Source organism: Pistacia vera, unplaced genomic scaffold, assembly GCF_008641045.1.
Source record: "Pistacia vera cultivar Batoury unplaced genomic scaffold, PisVer_v2 Contig1030, whole genome shotgun sequence".
In the NCBI taxonomy this organism is placed as follows: domain Eukaryota; kingdom Viridiplantae; phylum Streptophyta; class Magnoliopsida; order Sapindales; family Anacardiaceae; genus Pistacia; species Pistacia vera.
Window position 1 is genome coordinate 64,893 of NW_022195062.1, and position 19,682 is coordinate 84,574.

General features: G+C 37.5%; 3 protein-coding genes across 3 annotated transcripts; 1 reads left to right on the forward strand and 2 right to left on the reverse strand.

The window, feature by feature from the left end:
- Window positions 1–7,795: 7,795 nt before the first annotated feature.
- On the reverse strand, window positions 7,796–11,849 carry LOC116124054 (origin of replication complex subunit 4). The gene is given in 18 exon segments (XM_031409769.1): window positions 7,796–7,875; window positions 7,995–8,138; window positions 8,219–8,283; window positions 8,367–8,459; window positions 8,614–8,723; window positions 8,821–8,906; window positions 9,429–9,510; window positions 9,607–9,698; window positions 9,966–10,052; window positions 10,265–10,328; window positions 10,421–10,464; window positions 10,553–10,603; window positions 11,207–11,255; window positions 11,366–11,421; window positions 11,495–11,552; window positions 11,554–11,583; window positions 11,682–11,698; window positions 11,700–11,849. Coding segments are annotated over 18 exon segments (1,251 nt in total). The 5' UTR covers window positions 11,793–11,849; the 3' UTR covers window positions 7,796–7,845.
- Window positions 11,850–13,462: 1,613 nt separating this feature from the next.
- On the forward strand, window positions 13,463–16,455 carry LOC116123993 (sec-independent protein translocase protein TATC, chloroplastic). The gene is made up of 4 exons (XM_031409714.1): window positions 13,463–13,753; window positions 14,530–14,837; window positions 15,509–15,799; window positions 16,013–16,455. Exons 1-4 carry the CDS (start codon window positions 13,477–13,479, stop codon window positions 16,220–16,222), a joined length of 1,086 nt encoding a protein of 361 aa, XP_031265574.1. The 5' UTR covers window positions 13,463–13,476; the 3' UTR covers window positions 16,223–16,455.
- Window positions 16,456–16,515: 60 nt separating this feature from the next.
- On the reverse strand, window positions 16,516–19,293 carry LOC116124004. Its single transcript, XM_031409722.1, has 4 exons — window positions 19,180–19,293; window positions 18,985–19,078; window positions 18,252–18,461; window positions 16,516–17,279 (listed from the first exon to the last, which is right to left on the reverse strand). The coding sequence occupies exons 1-4, from the start codon at window positions 19,258–19,260 to the stop codon at window positions 16,567–16,569; spliced, it is 1,098 nt and encodes a 365-aa protein (XP_031265582.1). The 5' UTR covers window positions 19,261–19,293; the 3' UTR covers window positions 16,516–16,566.
- Window positions 19,294–19,682: the final 389 nt, after the last annotated feature.

Below are 19,682 nucleotides of genomic sequence, written 5' to 3' on the forward strand. Positions count from 1 at the left end.
AAGGTGTTCCAGGTGGAAAGTTCCTAGTGCGAGCTTTTCAGAGATCTTGAATAGACCTTCCCATTTGGGCCCAAGTGCCCCTGAGTTTGGGTTTTGTGCACCCTAGACAACCTTTCTGAGGACTAGGTTGCCCACTTCAAAGTCCTTGTTCTTGACTTTAGTATTGAAGTATTGTCTGGCTCGCTGCTGATATGAGGCGAACCTTAGCTGAGACTTAGCCCGATGTTCTTCGATTAGATCTAGCCTTAAGCGGAGAAGATATTCGTTTGTTTCTTTGTTGAAAACTTCTCTCTGGAACGAACTAATCCCCATTTCAACTGGGGCCATTGCTTCACACCCATATGATAGAGAGAACAGGGTTTCTCCTATTAAGCTTCCAGCTGTCGTTTTGTAAGACCATAAGGTCTCATGTAATTCTTCGGCCCATCTTCCCTTTAGGACGTCGAGCTTCTTCTTAATGATATGCATGATAACTTTGTTCATAGCCTTTACTTGACCATTGACTTGAGGTCAATAAACAGCGGTGAAACTCTTCTTAATAGCAAGTCGTTCGCAGAAATATCTGAAGTCCTCACTGTCAAACTGTTTTCCATTATCAGTTATTATAGCGTGGGGGATTCCAAATCTACAAATGATGTTTTTGTAGATGAACCCTTCGATTTGTTTGACATGATGGTGGCTAATGGCTCGGTTTCTACCAACTTGGTGAAATAGTCTATAACAACTACTGTAAACTTAACGCCCTATTTTCCTTGAGGTAAATGGCCTATCAGGTCAATGTCCCAAATTGCAAACAGCTAGGGGCTTGTCAGAGTAGTTATAGTTAACTCTAGGGATGGAGCTTATGAAACATCTGCGAACCTTTGGCATTTGTCACATCTACGCACATAGTCTACTACACCGTCAAAGACTGTTGGCCAGTAATAGCCCTGACGAAGCACTTTGTATGCCAGAAATTTTCCTCTTACATGGTTCCCACAAATGCCTTCATGGATCTCTCTTAGAACATAGTCTGCATCTTCATGGTCAACACACCGTAATAATGGTGAATTGAACCTACGCTTATACAACTTGTCATTGATGAGCGTGTATCGAGCTGATTTTGCGCGAAGTGTTCTGACTTCATTTCTCCCTTCGGGTGTTGTTCCATCTCTTAGATATGCAATTATTGCATTCATCTAGTTGTATCTCCGACTTGTCACTAAGACTGATTCTTGTGGAGTGGAGATGCTTGAAGTTGGGAGGAACTTAAAAGGTATTGAATCAGTCTTCTTTTTGCTCATTGTAGAGGCTAGGCGAGCTAGAGCGTCGGCTACTGAATTCTTCTCCCTTCGGATATGAAGAACAGTGAAGGATTTGAACTGCTCAAGCTCAGATTTCACTTGTCGGAGATAGAATGCCATTCTGTCTTCCTTTGCCTGATATTCCCCGCTAATTTGATAAACTACGAGCTGGGAATCACTATAGATCTTGACGGACTTTGCCCCCATTTCCTTAGCAAGGCGAATCCTCTCTTGCAATGCTTCGTAATTAACCTCGTTATTGGAAGTGGCAAACCCAAATATGATTGTAGCCCTGATCGGGTTCCCTTCTAGACTTTCAAGTGAGAGCCTAGCTCCTGCCCCCTTCTCATTCGAGAACCAATCTACATACATGGTCCACTGCCATAGTTCGTCAAACTTTGGCTTTTGCTGTTCACTTTCTTCTGAGATGCTTACCTCTGGCAGGCTTACTTCTCCTTCTGGTTGATAGGAGAATTCTGAATTGAAGTTTGCCAAAGCCTGACCTTTGATTGATGTCCTCGGGATGTACTTGATATCGTTTTGACTCCTTTCCGTTGTCCACTGGATCAATCTGCCGGATGCCTCGGGCTTTTGCATTATCTTCCTCAATGGAAAGTTTGTCAGCACATGAATGGAGTGTGCTTGGAAATAGGGATGCAGCTTCTTAGTGGCGATGACAAGGGCATAGACAAGCTTCTCCATCTCAGGGTATCTTGTCTCCACGTCGAGCAACCTCTTACTCACATAGTACACCAACCACTGCACTCTCCCTTCTTCGCATAACAAAGCCATGCTGATTGTGGACTTAGATACCGATAAATATAACAACAGTGGCTCATCCTGGATGGGCTTTGATAATAAAAGAAATTGTCCCATATGCTTTTTCAATTCCTGGAAGGCTTTCTCACACTCCTCTGTCCACTTGAAACTCTTCTTCCCCTTCAGGGTCTCAAAGAATGGTAAGTACCTGTTCGTTGTTCGGGAAACAAACCTGTTGAGTACGACCACACGCCCTGTCAAGCTCTATACTTGCCTTACGCTAGTCGGGCTTTTCATGTCTAGGAGAGTTTGAATCTTTTCTATGTTGGTTTTAACACCTCGTTGATTTACCAGGAACCCTAGGAACTTTCCCGAGCTTACTTCGAAAACACACTTCAGAGGGTTGAGTTTCATTCTATATTTTCTGAGAATGTCAAACATTTCCCCCAAGTGCTCAATGTGGCTTTCAGTGATCTTTGATTTGATGAGCATGTCATTGATGTATACTTTCATTGTTTTGCCAATTTGGTATGCGAACATTTTGTTCACCAAGCGTTGGTAGGTGGCCCCAACATTCTTTAGGCCAAACGCCATAATTCTGCAACAATAAATACCACGGTCAGTAATATAGGAGGTGTGTTCTTCATCAGGCTGATACATCATGATTTGGTTGTATCCTGAGTATGCATCCATGAAGTTGAGTAGTGCGTTCTCGGCTGTCACATCTACTATTGGGTCAATCCGGGGCAGCGAAAAGCTATCTTTGTGACATGCTTTATTTAAATCTGTGAAGCCGACGTAAGTTTGCCACTTGCCATAAAAACTACTTCACCAGGAATGGGTTGGCGAGTCAGTCTGGGTATTTCACTTCTCTGATGAAGTTAATGTTCAGAAGTTTCTCAACTTTGTCTCTAAATGCTTTAGAGCGCTCTGCATCCATAGATCTTCTATTTTGTCTTATTGGTCGAGTTGTTGGGTCGATGTTCAGTTTGTGGCACATTATCTCAGGATTGATCCCCACCATATTCGCGTGCACCCATGTGAACACGTCGAGATTTTTCTTCAGAAACCTTACTAGACCATCGGCCATTTCTTTGCTCAGACTGCTACCGATCTTTAATACGCGAGTTGGGTCTTCCTTGCTAATAGATATTTCTCCCAGCTCTTCTATTGGCCTTGCAGTGGGCTTTTTCCTGTGGATGCGAGGATTTATGGTATCCTTGAGAGGTCCGAGGTGTGGCTCGGACTCTATAATGACCATGGTTCTTGGGAGCGGCCATTTTAGTGTAGCATTAATGGCTCGGTTGCAACATTCCTGAGATTCTTTTATCTAGCTTCTTATCGTTGCGACCACCTCGGGAGTTGGAAACCTCATTGCTTGGTAGCACACTGAAGTGACTATGCTCAAATCATCCAGGATCGGTCTTCCAAGGATGACATTGTAAGTGGTTGGGCAATCTACCACTAAAAATTCTGCCATCACTGTCCTGATTTTGCCCATAGAGTCATGGGTAGGTCGATTGTTCCCTCGGGGACTAGGCTGTTCCTAGTGAATCCATAAAGTGGTGATGGGCACGCCCTTAAGTCTCTCTCTGTGAACCTCATTTCTCGGAAAGCTCTCAAGAAGATAATGTTCGTTGCACTGTCATTATCAACCATCACCCTTAGTACTCTAGCGTGGTCGATCCTAGCTGTGATTACAATGGCATCATGATGGTGGCGAGGGGATTCTTCACACTTTTCCACTATGAATCCTATCACCTCGCTTTCTTGTCTTGGTCGCTTAGGCAGCTTTTGTTCACTACTCATCACTTGGGGGACTGAGTTTGTTCTGGCCTCTCGAGCATATTGCTCGCGAGAGCGCCTTGAGCTCCTGGCGATGTCAAGATCCCCATAGATCATGCCCACCAGGACTTCATTGCTGGCGTTGGTCGAGGCTTGTTGGATCTGGTTATTTTGCTCGCCAGTACTTTCGCGAGTTGGTGCCTCCTTAACAAATTGTTTTAGGTGGCCCTTTTTGATAAGATTTTCAATGACATCCTTTAAAGCCTGACACTAGTTGGTATTGTGCCCGATGTCTTGGTGGTATCGACAGTATTTCTGCCAATCTCTTTTGCCTAAAGCCCCCTTCATTCTTTCTGGAACGGACAATCTCTTAGCCTCAAAGGAGACTTCATATATATGAGCTATGTCTTGCGTGAGGGGGGTGTATTCTGCATATCGCGGGAAAGGCTGCCTGTCTTCGCGGTTATCTGTTCTCTGTCTCTTTTAGGACCCGTTCTGGTCACTGTCATCCTAGTTAGTAAATTCATGTATTATTCATGATTGATATGCCCAACCATATAATTCGCGCATTATTCGCGAACTGTCTTATTTTATCAACCCAACTGTATTATTCGCGAATTATATGTCTCAGCCGTATTATTCGCAAATTATTCCCGTATCCAAATTTTTGGTGAATTTTTACAAACATATTTTTCACCATTTTCTATATCATACCCGTAAAATTCCTGTGCCCTTTTTTTGTCGTACTCATATATTTGAAATGCTATATAGATTTTAACCAAATGGCCCATGAAAAGTGCTAAAACTAGGATTGATATTGCCGTATTTTTCAAAACGTATTATTGACAATGTGTCGTATTAAACCTGCACCGTATTTTTTTCATATCTGAATTTTATGATCGAAATTTTACAAACGTATTTTTCACCATTTATACTATCATACCCGTACCTTTTTTGGTCATACCCCATATTTACTAACTAGGCCTGTCATTGCAGTCTTGGCCCTTCCGCTTGTCTAATGGGCGATCTTGTCACCTGTCTGGGGTTTTGTGCGTCGAGCTTTTGGCTAAGGTTGCCAGCAAGCTTTCTGCTCACTGATGTTTTGCAGCCATCTGGTAAAACTTTGCCAGACTCATATGATCTTCACTTTGGAGCTCTTTCCACAGCTTCGTTTGCGGCCTAATGCCAAGAACCAATGGTGTTTTCCTTGAGTCTTTTGTACCACCTCTTGATGTCCCATACCAATGTGACTGTGAAGCAATGACACTTCGCTAAGTCACATACCTGATGCAGCTCCATCAAATCATTGAAAGTGTTGAGGTGATCTTTGAGATCTCCTTTCTTGTTGAACTTACTTTCTGGCACCTTGAATCCTTGGGGAAGCGGGGCCTAGCGAACTTCCTCTGTAAAGGAAGAGCTCACTATCTCTTCCGTCGCATGGTTCAGGTGGGCTCTTAGATTGTCGAGTATTTTTTGCACTCGATCCAAGTCTTCGTTGTAGTTCCCTCTCTGGCTCTGTTAAGCCTTACCTTGAGTAAGTGAGTTCGCAAATCTGTTACTTGTGAGCCCCCTCTATTATGTGCATTGATGTGCGAGGTTGAGTTATGATGGCTAGGTTGGTAGGTGCTATCATGCTCGTTAGTGTGTTGCTTGCAACGTCGATTATAACTGAAACATCGGTCATTGTCATATTGGTGAACATGACTCACCTTGTGAGCTTGTGAGGTCTGAGCTTACCTTAAGCGTGGGTTAAAACCGGCACGCTGGCATTGGGGATTCCGCCAGGCAAGTTGAGCGTCTCGTGGGTGACGATTTCCTTCACTTTCCCTCATTAGTTGTTTTCTTGGTTGCCTTCGGGGGTTAGTTTGCCTGCAGGACTCACTCTCGTGAGCGGAGTGTACTATATGACATCATGGGTGTCGGTCACCCCTTAGTGCCGATGAACCAGACTGGTCGTCGGCTGAATTCTTACCTATTAAGGTAATATTGATGAAGCGTGGTTGGTCAAGGTTTTGTGCAGTTGGTTGTTGATTTATCAGCTCAGTTACGTTCTATTGCACCGCATGTGCAACCATTGTTTTAATCAGTTCCACCAGTTGGCCTTTTTTGGGATTTGACGTCCTTACTCCCAGGTTATTCACAGCTTGTTGAGTTGGCAGAACTGGTGGTCGACACCTAGCGGCATCTTTTTGCACCTCCTAGTGGGTGGTTTCCACATTGTCGTGGTTTCTGGTGGTGGTTTTCGATCTTGTATGCACCATTGTGAGCCTGGAGTGATCGGGATCATTGGGATTGCTTGCCAAAAATTCTGAGATTTTGGCGGAAGCCCTCATTCTAGTGCCAAAATGTTGATGTAAGAATTACACCAACTAGAGTGATCCGATCAACCTTGTCGGGACCAGAATTGATGTGTGCGTGATTACGGGTAACCAGCAATGAGTAAATAATAAATGTAGTAAAGTAAATGGCAAAAAGATTTCTAAAGTGGTTCAGCGAGTTGAACTCTTGAGCCTACGTTCACTGTTTTTGTATTTGCTGTGAGAGCTTACAATGAGAGTCCTAGAATAATTTGCTAACCCCTTTCTCCTCGTTGGAAGGGGTTTACAAACAAGTTTTGTACAAAGGAAAGAGCAAAAATAAAGGGATTACAATAAAGTTTGAAATGTAACTCCGATATTCTCGCGATTGGGCGCTGTGATCGTGCAAAGATTGTTGTCAATCTAATCCTTTCTGAGATCCGGGATCTAAAGTTATCTGTTAATTGGTTGAACAACTGTAAGGATTGGTCACGACTAGCTTGTGCTAAGTCGAGCTATAACTCAACGAGCTTATGTTGGGTCGAACAATCGGTGGAGTCGAGTTGGTTCTGAATCGGCCTATAACCTCGCAATACTCCAAGCTTGGTGGAAGAATCACATACAACATGTAGCAAAGCCCACAACATTGTACCACTCCATGGCAGCTTTGCCGCAAGTATTTTTCAGGAAGGAACCTAAATACACATCCAAGAGGAGGTTTCCTCATGCATGACAATTGCAAATGATATAATTGACAGTTCCATAATTGGTAAAATGAATGCTTGAAATGATCATGTTGTTGGCCCTGATTGGTCAAACAACAATAGAAGCAAAGAAAGGGAAGGAGAATGAATATGTTATCATAAAATAATCGTGGGAAAAGCATGTCATAAGATGTCAATCAGTCTGGCATATTTTTCTGAAAGGATGATAGTCAATAACTGAAATCCCACCTCAGATGAACATGAGTTAGATATTGAGTTTAGGAGACGGTAAATAATATCATCTGATAGGTTAGTATTTTGGGTCGGTTTTAAAAATAACATCTTTTAACTTCTCTTTAGTAATAATTTTTAATCCAACTTAAAAGTTAGATACTAAATTTCAACAGGTTATGTCAAGTCATTACAATTACGATTTTTAAAGTTAGAAAGTTTGAAGGGTGGATTTCATAAGAAATGCTTGCGAGAGAAGGAATGTTATTTATAAATATATAAAAAAGATGAATTTATCCCCTCAATTATCTGTTATCGACCAGGGGTTAATCCAGTTAGACCAATAGTTTGCTCCAACAAGGTCAAGTTTGAGTCTCCTCATAAATACTTACATGATCAAAAACCATTGTTTTCTGTTTCCTAAAGATCATAGGATTTGATAGAAACTAAAGTGAGCACATCTATCCTACCGTGGAAAGAAAAAATGTATGCCAAAAGGCCATGTAATATTGTGATTTTGTCAATTTGGAAATAAAAATATTAATCTACAACAGAAAACAAATTAACAAAATTTTTAAGGTGGACATCCTTTGTAAAGAGAGCAATCTTCTTGGTTAGCAGCAACACAAGCTGCTGCTGTAAATGAATTTTTGTTTTTCTGCTAAAAAAAAAAAATGGTTAGAATTGTTTCTGAACACAAACATCGAAGATCGAATCCACAGTTACCCAAGCATACATAGGAAGCAGCTAATTTGCTAATATGTAGCTCCTCAGCCATGTCGATTTCTAATGCTCCATTAACTTAAGAAGAATAGCCTGCAAAAGCAATCAAATTCATGGATTGATCGCCATTTCATTGATACAAGAATAAAATAGTATTCTGGCAAGCTCCAAAATTCTAGAATAAGTTCGAAACACATTATGAGATAACTTACAGGACAGGAACGATATGATTTCAGTCCATGGTGTAGTTCAACATAAGATATTAGAAGCTTCACTGGACGAAACTCAACCAAGTGACTGTATCCTCTGTTGTCTGTGAAACAAATTAATTCTCGTTGTAGAAGATGTTCAAATGCCTGCAGAAGTTAGAGAGCAAGGAACTGTCAAAACATGCTTGAAGATAAACTGGTGGGACACAGCCTTAAAAAATACACACCCGCAAGCATACACTTCGTGCATAATAATCAGATGTCTTGAATGAATCGTGTATGCTTTTGTACTCTGCAAAAGATGACAAACATATAATTACTAGTCAATTTGATAAAGGTAATAGAAAACTATCAAGTTAGATATCTGAACTTTACCTTTCATAACAGAATTAAAGTTGTAGGAGTTTTGCTCTTTAACTTCCAGCCTCTTCATGCATACCAGAATGTAGAGTTCGAGTATTGAACAATCTGCTTGAACAAGAAGTCATATTTTAGAACTTCAATCGATATATTTTGCTGAAGCACTACATGATACCAGAAGCAAAGTTAGTCTGTCCATTTTTCAGAGCTTGAGTTTGACATCAAGGATACAAAATTCACACAGATAACACCGCGAGAGTACCTTTTGTAGATTCGAGCTTTGGCTGTCTCTGAAAATTTGGCAGTGCAGTTTTGAAATTCTCAAGGGATAGGAAGCCGGATTCCAAATCCATGTAAGAAACAGCTTGAAATCTAGTGCAAGTGATAAGTTCAGCAGGAGATCAAACATGAAAATCTTACTTCCATACATTCATACAACATACTTATAGATGCAAGGAGAGAAACTTACAGAAACCTCAATAAATGATTGACTGTGGAATCGGAGTTCAAATAAGTATTAATGATTTCTTTGAATCTCTCATCTGCTAAAATGTTCTGTAAAATGTAAAGGACTTTTGACACAACCAATTCACCAAGAAGAAAAGGAGGATATGATGTCTTAACTATTTGATGAACAAGGAACTTACCTTACCAGGTAATACTGTTATTCAAATTTTCACCAGGTTGAAAGTAATGAAAATATGGTGGTTTAAGGGAATTTTCTTATGTTAAAAATGAAAGAAATTCCACAAGTCCAATTAGCAGCTTTGTAATTGTAAAAAAGATATTAACTACATGATTTAAAAAAAATATGATGAACCTCAGAATTGTGCAAAACATGCTACTTGCCTTTACCTTTGTTTTATACTCAGGAAGCTAATCAATCAAACAGGTCTCTGATAATATGCAGACTAAGCACAATTTTCTACAAAATATATGATTGAGGCAAGCCAGAATTTTGAAATATATGCATATGATTTTGTTATTTTGGGTCTATATGTTTTCATATACATAGATGAATGTAAAATATGCCTTTCAAACAGCTGTATTATACTGCCATCCTTTAAGGGGGGATACTTTAATCTTTCCATTGAATTCAACAGCATAGTCACGAGGGAGACTTGAGTCCATTGGCAAAGATAAAATGTGCTCCAATAATCTGCATAGAAAGGAAAACAAACAAAAATCATAACAGCTAGAACTTTCCCGTCTTGAGCAGAAGCACAGTGGCCAAGTCAGACAATCAAAAAACTACCTCTGCAATTCTTCCTTAGATGGAGGCAAAAACAACAGCTTCCTATGTGAGAAACGAGATCTTACTCTTTTTTCCAAAAGTTGGTCAGCATCCTGCACAGTATACAGCCTGATTTTAAGAACTCTTCACAGGTAACTATTCCGTATATGAGTCTGTGAAATTCAATGCAAACAGATTTATGGATATTGATTTCTAAATATGTTATTGCTAACCAGTCTCAGAGCAGAGTTTGAGAATAACCACTAGAGCATGGCTTTGTCTCAAATTACAAAGAACTTGAAGATAATAAGAGAGCATTTAGTTTGGTATAAAAACAATGAAAACAAGAAAATAGAAAAAGAAACTTTAAATGACCATACCAGTCGGCAACTCACACCAATAACAACAGCTTGAGATGTTACTGATTGCATTGCATCTAGCAGGCTATAAAGTAACCGTTGTTTCCCCTGCAAAGAACAATATTTTGGAAATAGGTAATGTCATAATCCAAGATTCCAAAACTCCAAACTGATACTATGCACTTTGAAACTATGAATGGAAGCATTTTCATGATTCACATCAATTTTTCATTAACAAACAACTTTCAAGCAAAAACTAGAGAATTTGTAATGTCAGACCACAAGCTTCAGTATATGGGCACAAAACTACAGATTTATACCTGAGCAAAGAGGTCAAACTCATTTAGTACAAATATAATGGTTTTATGAGCTAATCCACACTCCCTGATAGCCACAAAATACAAAGTTCATTAGAATGCTAAAAGCATTTGACAAGAGGCTAAAATGAGTACATCAAGGAAATTTAGTGCACTCACCGTAACATGGCTATCATGAACTGAGAGTTATCATCAAATGATGCCTACAAAATATCATTTCAGAACATCAAGAAAGCTCGATTATTAGTTACAGATGCACCATAGTGACCTCAAAATTATTATGTGTGTTACCATTTTAGAGAACATAAGGTTATGCTCCATACATAACTGTCTAGCAATTTCCTGAAAGTATCAACAACCATGAGAAATCAAGTATTAGATTTTAAAAAAAAAAAAAAAAAATCTCAAAAAGAGACAGACATTTCTCTCTGAAATATGACCTGAAACTTTTTCTCTACAAAAACCCACACGTAGCAAATTGTTTATTGAAGCAAAAATGATCTTGTCAATAAAATAAGTAGTAAAAAAAAGGCATATACATTTGTCTTTGCATACATGTACCAAAATGTAAGGCAATAAGTGTCTTATTGTGCTAATGTGATGCTGCAATCAAATCAATAACTTTCCCATTAACAATATTCATTCTTTGGCAATCATTGCTCAAACTTGTTTTATGGTCCATAAATCCCTGTCACTGTAATCTTAGGTGAGTGGAATTTGAACCCAAGATCTCTGGTATAACCACAATACACTGATTAAGACATCAGATAAACCTGGTATAGTTTCACATAAAACTCAGCTTCACTTTCTACATGGATTTTTACATTGCTTATAACAAATTCTTGAATCATGCCAATGCATTGCCTTTAAAAAAACTTCATGGAAGTGAAATATATCAAAGCTTTATCATCATCACCAAATTAATGACCCATTTACATATCTGACCTTGATTGCACAATTGTCATCACTGTGCAAAAGCCCATTCAACATAATCTGAAACATCAACATCATTAGAGAATAAGATAGTATCGAATGTATCACTTAAAACACAAAATAATTAACATGAAAAAAAAAAAAAAAAAAAAAAAAAAAACTATACCATACACAGATAATGTATCAGGATATTCTAGCAATAAATCATTAAGAACAAGCTCCAACACCTAAAAACACAACAAAGACAATAAATAATCACAAATCAAATAGCCATAAAATAAATAAAAATAAAATATTTACCGCGATTTTTCCAGAACCGCGAGGGCCAAGCAGCAAAATCGAGTTGTTGCAAGCCTCGTAACCGAACTCGAAACAAAAACTTCAACTTGCTGCAAATTATATTAGATTCTTAAAATGCACATTGATTTACTTTCCTGGAATTTTCTCGGGACCAAACGGAAAGTTGAGAAACGGAATAGAATCGGACCTGTAATTGCTGTCGGAAAGTCGGAGAGAGGTTGAAAATGAAATTAGGGTTACAGAGCCTGTTACGGAGGAGATTCAACGCTTTCTGTGATGCTGGATTTTTCCTTCCCATTTTGAATCTGTGAGTTTGTGTGCCGGCGAAGAGACGATGAGGTTGAGAGTTGAGACTAGAGAGAGAGAATGGCGGAAACAAGTGAAGAGTAGGGCGGGTTGAGCTGACTTTATTTACTGGGCTTTCTTTTTTTAAAGTGATTTTAGCCCATTACTAAATACACTTATATATATTTAAAAAACCCCTTTAATGTAAAAATAATTATGCTTTTTTGGTTGCCGCATTTTTCTCATTTCAAATTTAATTAGGTTTTTTATTGACCCCCTATTTTTTCTATTTTAAATTAATTAGGGTTTTTGTTTACTTTTTCTTTATACAATTTTTTTCCACTTTTCTTTTTCATAATCAGATTTTATCTCATTGTGTACTTTCTCTGAACTTTAATACATATTGTCATTAAAATATTTGAAATTGAAAAAAAAATCAGCGATTTAGAAATTTTAGGATTAGAGTTTATGTACGAAAATACATCCCTAATATTTTCATAAGGTTAAAATTGTAAGAAAAAAAAATTAAAAGTGGAGGATATTGATCAATTTGATGGAAGGCTAAAAATACTTCTTTTTTTTTTTTTTTTTAGTATATTATCTGAATATTCACCACAGGAGAATAACAAATGCTACCAAAACAAAACAAAAAAAAAAAAAGACTTTCGTAGGACGAGTCTAGAATGTGATCTGTATATTTACTCAATAAAATTTAGATTACATATATATCTTCTCAAAATTAATGAAAAACATTTTCCCTCAATTTTGTGAAATTAATGTTGTCATTCCTAAATGATTTTATTTTTCCAGTTAAATGTAATGGTTTAAGTGAAAAAAGATATTTTAAGTAAATTACAGGCATTTTTTTTTCCAAATAATTGAGATATTTGTCTAACGAATGATTGAAAGATTGTTTTGATATTGTTATAATTCTTGAATGTGGATTAAAATTGTTAACTGTTTTTTCAAAATATCTTTTTTACCTCTTACAACTAGGGGTGAAAATCGAACCGAGCGGCTTGAGCTCAACTCGATGTTGGTTCGAATTTGGCTTGGCATTAATCGAGTTGAATAGTTATTCGAGTTGAGTTCGATCACAGTAGAACTTGACTCGAAATGTTCGCGAGTATTTCCAAGCTCGATGATTAAGTTGATGGTTTTTAAAGTAATAGGGGTCACATATAATTTAAAAGTTATAAAGTAATAGTTCAAACTCGAACTCGATTAAAACTGAAAAAAAAAAAAAAAACTCGATTATATGAACTCAAATTCCAATTTCAAGTATCGAGTTAGAGTTTGAACTTGATTTCTCAAGCTCGATTAGGCTTGAACTTGAACTCGAATTTGATAATGTAGCACTCGAGTCAAGTTCAATTTACCAAATACTCGACTCAATTTCACCTCATTGATGGACAGAATCTCTGTTTGGGGGTGTCAGAGTCGGTTTTCCAAAATTTGAGGGGAAAAAAAATAGCACCAAAACCTCAGGCACCCACTTCCACGTGTGCCAGCGGCACCCAATAGAAATCCCGCACAATATCCTGCTAAACTACGCCGGGGTCGAAATATCGCAGTCCAAATCATGAAATGTGCGATAGGAGCCAACCGTTCCCCGATACGCCGTTTCAGACTTGTTAGTTTGAAAATATAAGCAAATAAATATAAAATTTTTTTTTTTAAAAAAAACTAAAAAAAAAATGGGAAGCACGAGCACAGCACTCGTGGCACACTTGCGGCTGAGCTACGGCTGCACTTCCCGACGGAACGAGCCAATCAGAACCGTGCGGAGTTGTGTGAAAGTCAACGGTTGTAGTTCGAGGCTGAGATTCGGTGCTTCGCGGTGCAGGAGGAGTTTCGGTAGACTCGTTTGTTTCGCGGCGTTTGACGGTGATGATGTGATAGAGAAACAGCCGGAGTCAGGTACAAGTAATAGCGGCGCTGGAGGAGTTGGCTCAGCTGTTGAAGATAGACCTGGTACGATTTTAAATAATTTTTTGTATAAAAAAATTGAATATTAAATGTTTAAATGTTAAATTTATTGTTTAATAGCTTAATGATTCATGTTAAAGACAGAGTTATAGTTACATCAATAAGAAGGAGAATATGGTTATATATGTAGTTTGTGAAAAGCGCTTTTGAGTAGAACTACTTTTACAAATGCATTTTTTTAAGCTGTTCTTTAATTTGAAAATGCTTTTTAAAAAGTATCTGTGAAGTGTCTCTTCAAAACTAATTTATATGTCAAACTTCTAAGAAATGCTGCAAGGTAAACACTAAAGCTGTTTAATTTCTAGTCCTTGTTTGGTTGCACATTGAAAAATGTTTCTTAATTTTGGAATATTTATCTCCATTTACTAGCTATAATCCTATTTATGAGCTTTCAATAAGAATATTTAAAACTAATAAAAATACGTGAACTAATAATTCTTCACAAGCATTTGTATTAATTATGCTCGCATATGCCCAAATGAGCGTTCTTAATGTATTATCTGTATAAAATTTTACGAGAGGAGGTTCTTGACAAATAAATAAGCAAATGTCAGCAAATGAAATGGAACAGGAGATTTTCTCTCAATTATGAGTGCTTTGTTAGTATTTGGATGCTTAGAAAAAAGTTGGAACTTCTAGTTTAACTATTCTGGCATATAGGTGAATTTTCTTATATGGTTTTCATTATCCTGAGTTGAGGAAGTAGATAGCTATGGGATGTAGCTGAGGTTCTGACATCACTTTTATGATTGACAATTTAGATGTGTCTGATATCACAAGAGATGAGACGTTAGCAAATCTAAACAAGGGTGGCAAGGAAAGTTCACTTTACGATTTTCTATATCCTGATAAAGAGCTCCTTCCAGATGATAAAGAAATGACTATATTTGATCACCTAGAAGAGCTGCGTCAGAGAATATTCGTGTCAGTTTTGGCCGTTGGAGCTGCTATATTGGGATGCTTTGCGTTTTCAAAAGAACTGATCGTGTTTCTTGAAGCTCCTGTTAAATCACAGGGTGTACGATTTCTGCAACTAGCTCCTGGCGAGTTTTTCTTTACAACTTTAAAGGTTAGTGTGAATGAAATATTTCTTCTCTCCAAATAATTTATATCATACACTTTAGTTGTGATGTTATACATATACATACACCTACGTAGCATAAAGGTACCTAGTAATATATGTATGAATACTGAATCTCCATCCACTATTTTTCCATATTTCTTTATGTGGCATCTGATAACCAATTTCATTGGCTTGGGTGGGATGTTGGTCTGCCTCTGTGGTTAATAAATGAATGGATGCTTTAAATGTTGTAGTCTATATTTTTTTTCTTAAATTATCAGTTAAATAAAGTGTCAATTTTTCTGTCTTGATGCCTTTTCAATTTATTTTAACTTTTTGTTCAACCATACTGCACTAAGTTGGTGTCTGTGGAATTTAATACGAAACAGATTGCATGGAAATGATATCAATTTCTGGTTACACATATAACATTTGGTATTTCGGAAATTTGAATCCATGTACTAAACCACCGGTTGTGTGGCATATTTAGTTGCATTGTCAATAAAAGTGCATTGACATATGGGTCAAATATTTTGATAACTGATCATTTTCCATTACTTTATATCTAAGGAGTTTGTAATACCTGGAAATACATCATAGGGTGCATCCAGAGCTTAAACTATTTGATGTCAATTGTTTGTTAATAACAGTATATCTTCTTTGATTGTATGCTGCAGGTAGCAGGATATTGTGGCCTCCTTTTGGGAAGCCCCATTATTCTCTATGAGATAATAGCCTTTGTTCTTCCAGGTCTAACGAGAGCAGAGAGAAGGTTCTTGGGGCCAATTGTTTTAGGTTCCTCAGTACTTTTCTACACTGGTATTGCCTTCTCTTACTGGGTTCTGACTCCAGCAGCCTTAAACTTCTTTGTTACTTATGCTGAAGGGGTTGTGGAATCTTTGTGGTCAATTGATCAATACTTCGAGTTCGTACTTGTGCTCATGTTCAGCACAGGATTGTCTTTCCAGGTAAAGGTTCTCCTCGCAAGCTTATCCTTCTGTCCATAAGGGACAATATAGTGATAATCAACTCTTGATAATTGTATAAAAATTAGGTCCCTATGGAAGTTGAAGATGCATTTATTTCATCCATACTTTGTTTTCACATTGTGGATCCAAACTTCTTTCCCAACTTTAGACTGTCAATAGGAACCCATTTTAACGGATGATGTGATTCTACAGGTTCCAGTCATACAACTTCTGTTGGGACAAGTTGGGCTAGTCACTGGAGACCAAATGCTGTCCATTTGGCGATATGTTGTTGTCGGTGCAGTTGTCGCAGCTGCTATACTTACACCATCAACTGATCCTCTAACTCAGATGCTTCTGGCAACGCCCCTTCTGGGTCTTTATTTGGGTGGTGCATGGATGGTTAAGCTTATAGGACGATGAGAAAATCAACTGTATGAATTTATGTGATTGTTATCGGTGGCAGGCACACTTGGTGGCATGCACATTTAGAGATGCACGATGCCTCTATATTACCAGAAGGGTGTAATATAAAAGCCACACTACATTTTAGGAAAGGAAAATATCATGAATGTCAATCTTGTATTTGATTTGTAGCATTATTGAACATGATTGACTTTTTGCATCTAATATGATAGAAAAATGTCCATTGACAAGTAACAAAACCATTCTAGATTTTCAGTGTTAAATTCAGCAACACATTATAGTCGAAACTCGCAACGGGTAATCACAAATACAAACCATGATTTGTTTCTCACCCACTCTCTCTAATTGCTTACAGAAACATTCTGCATTTTAACTTCTAAATCAGTTGTACTTGAGCAATCTAGTTCAGAGTCCATTTGTTTCAATGAATTCCTCAAACCATTGCACACCTGAATGAAAGCTTCGGAGGAGCTCTTAAAACTTTCTACTTCTGTCTGAAGTTCATCAGTAATGCTCGATATTTTCTCCATCACTGTCTTCATAGCTGAAACCTCTTGTGGGGGGTAAAGACAGGCTCCAAGTTCATCAATCTGTAGTCCTAGTCCTTGACATAATTTCAATATTTTTTCCAAAGAGTCCACAAATTTACCATTATCATCTGGATTCTCCAGCTTAAGCAAACCTGTGATCGTGCGGATTAGTTCCTTGATGACAACAAGTGTCTCAGACACAATACCAATTGCCAGTTGAGCTACTTTCATCTCCTCAGGTGACAAGTCATTGCCTAAATCACCCAAACTGAAATTTTCATCATCTTGAGCTCCAGTGTCTGCGTTAGATGAAGCATCATCAGAAGCTTCACTTGGATCAGAGGGACCAGGCTTAAGCTCCTTCATCTCACGAAGAACGTCCTTCATGGAAACAGCAACCTGTGTCATAGCTCGTCCAATTGCTGTGATATTTGTGGCAGGAGTCTTCTTAAGAGCAGTGCAAGCTTCCCAAACTGCACCAACAAACTGAGGCATTGCATGTGCTTGATCTTTATTGCGAGATCCTGCCAGCGTTAGTCATATATGAAGTCAAATTATGTTCGTTTGACAGAGAAAATAACAAAAAAAAAAATAAAATAATTTCCTCAGATGATTGTGAAATAAAATCACATTAGAATAATCTATGCAAAGCTAGCCTAAATTTCTAAACACGGTGATCTTGCCTGAAAAACATGTGGTGAGAATCTATGTGATTCATTCACAAACCTAAGATCTTACTACTTAATCCATGCAATGATTTAGGTTAATGATTGTTACTTCTTGTTTCTATTCAGAGGAATCAATACATTGCCGGGATTGGAAAACCAATTTTCTCTTAAATACATCATGGATGATTACAAACAAAAGAGAGAAAACATGAGAATAGACTAGGCATTACATGCAAAAATGCAGAAGGTAGATACATATCTGTATCACATCTCCCAAAACCCTGCTTTGGCAATGCTGAACTGATAGCATGAAATGGTTTTTTTTTTTTTTTTTTTTGGTTTTCAAGGTTACAAAGTCACACAAACCGTGAGGTTCTGGTCAGGGAGGAAAGTGAACCTCTTTATATATATTTGCATGTTAAATCATACTTAGAAATGCAGTACTTTCCATGTTTTCAAATTAAGATTTCACTTTTCCACTGATTTTTAACTAATGGGATTGTTGGATTAACAGCAAATGTCTCTTTGTCTATCAGTCAGAATAATAAGCTCAGATATCTGCTGCAATTACCATGAGCTGAGCAGCTTTTATGTGGCTCTTCTTATCAAACAATCCACCATACAGTCGCAAAAGTTAATAAGATATGCATTGAAGCTATAGACAAATATAAGTATCAATACACATGATTATGGAGAAACCAGTATACTGTTAAAAAAAAAAAAAAAAAAAATGTCACTTAAACTAGCATGTGCTTGTGGCTGTATGTACAGGAATGTTCAAGAGTTCGTGTAAGAGTGACAGAGAGGGGAGATAAGACGGAAGTTTACCATATAAATTAACAGATTCCTTCATCAACTTAAAACTTGAATCAACAACTTGCTTCACAGACGCATGGATTGCAGAAGAAAGAGTAGGTCCAGCACCAACTGTACTTCCATAGGTATGCAAAAGGAAACCCTGCAGGGTATTAAAGTAAGCCGCCATGTTCTCGTCGACTGCTTTAGCTTCTGGTGTCTCCCCAGTCCAAAGCATACCCACTGCGCCAATTAATAACAGACTAAATCAATCACTTCAACCCTTAATATCAAGCCACACAAAAACCAAGAAACTAGATAAACACCCCAATCACAATTATAAACCAACCACGATGATCGAATATCAAGTTTTTCCAAAAAAATACTAATCACGATCATCGAATAGCTTAAAGAAAATGCATATACAACATAATTTCAATCGACCAGCTACAGATAACATCTGTCTCACCTAAGGCTTCTCATCCATTAATCCAGTTTTTTCAAGCACAACAAGATCCATGACCAAGCCAAAGTAAAAATTTTCTATTTTCTTTAGTCCCAAAAGGGGAAAGAGGGACCTGGGTATGATTCAAAAATGAAACTTGCATAGTAAAAACTCAATAATTACACCAGAAAATCCATTAAACATAACATATATTGAACTGGGTATCCAAAACAGAACACTTAAAGATTCTGAAAATTGCATACTGTAAAAGTAAAAAATTGAAGAAAAAAAAAAAAAAAAACAGAAGAAGAGTGAGTGTACCATTAGTGGCTTGCTTGGAGACTTGTTCACCCATCTTCAAAACATCGTTCCAGCTCACTTTTTCTAGCGACGAAGCTACTGTTTGATCCAAACTCTATGAAAAAAAATAAAATCACTTCAATATTTTAGACATAAACAATGAAAAAATAAAACTTTATAATTATAGATGGAAAAAAAAAAGGAAAAAGAGAGAACCTGTAAGGTGTCATGGATGTTGTTAAGGTGCTCATTAAGAGTTCGAATGAGTCGGTCTTTCTCTCTTTCTCTTTTCCCCATTTCTCTCTGGTGAACCAGTTGGTGGCTTGGAGCTTGCGGTTGGAGGAGTCTACGGGTTGTAAAAGAGGTTTAGACTGGTGTTATATACGACGTCGTATTCATTTTCATTTCATTTTAATTTTTAAAATTATAATTAAGAAAATAATATTTTTATATCTAATAAAGTATATTATTTTAAGAATATTAAATTCCTTACATTAAACATACACAAATACAAACCACGTTATATTGTTTACGCGCACAAATACCAGGTGTTATTATTATTATTATTTTTTTTGGTGATCGTGGGTATCTAGATTAGTTTACACGTATCTCGATCAATCTTTCAGGATCTTAAAATTAACGACCGAGTAAACCTTTCAGTAGTCACTTTTTTTAGCAACCGAGTGAAATTGATCTTAAAACCTTTTAGATTATACTAA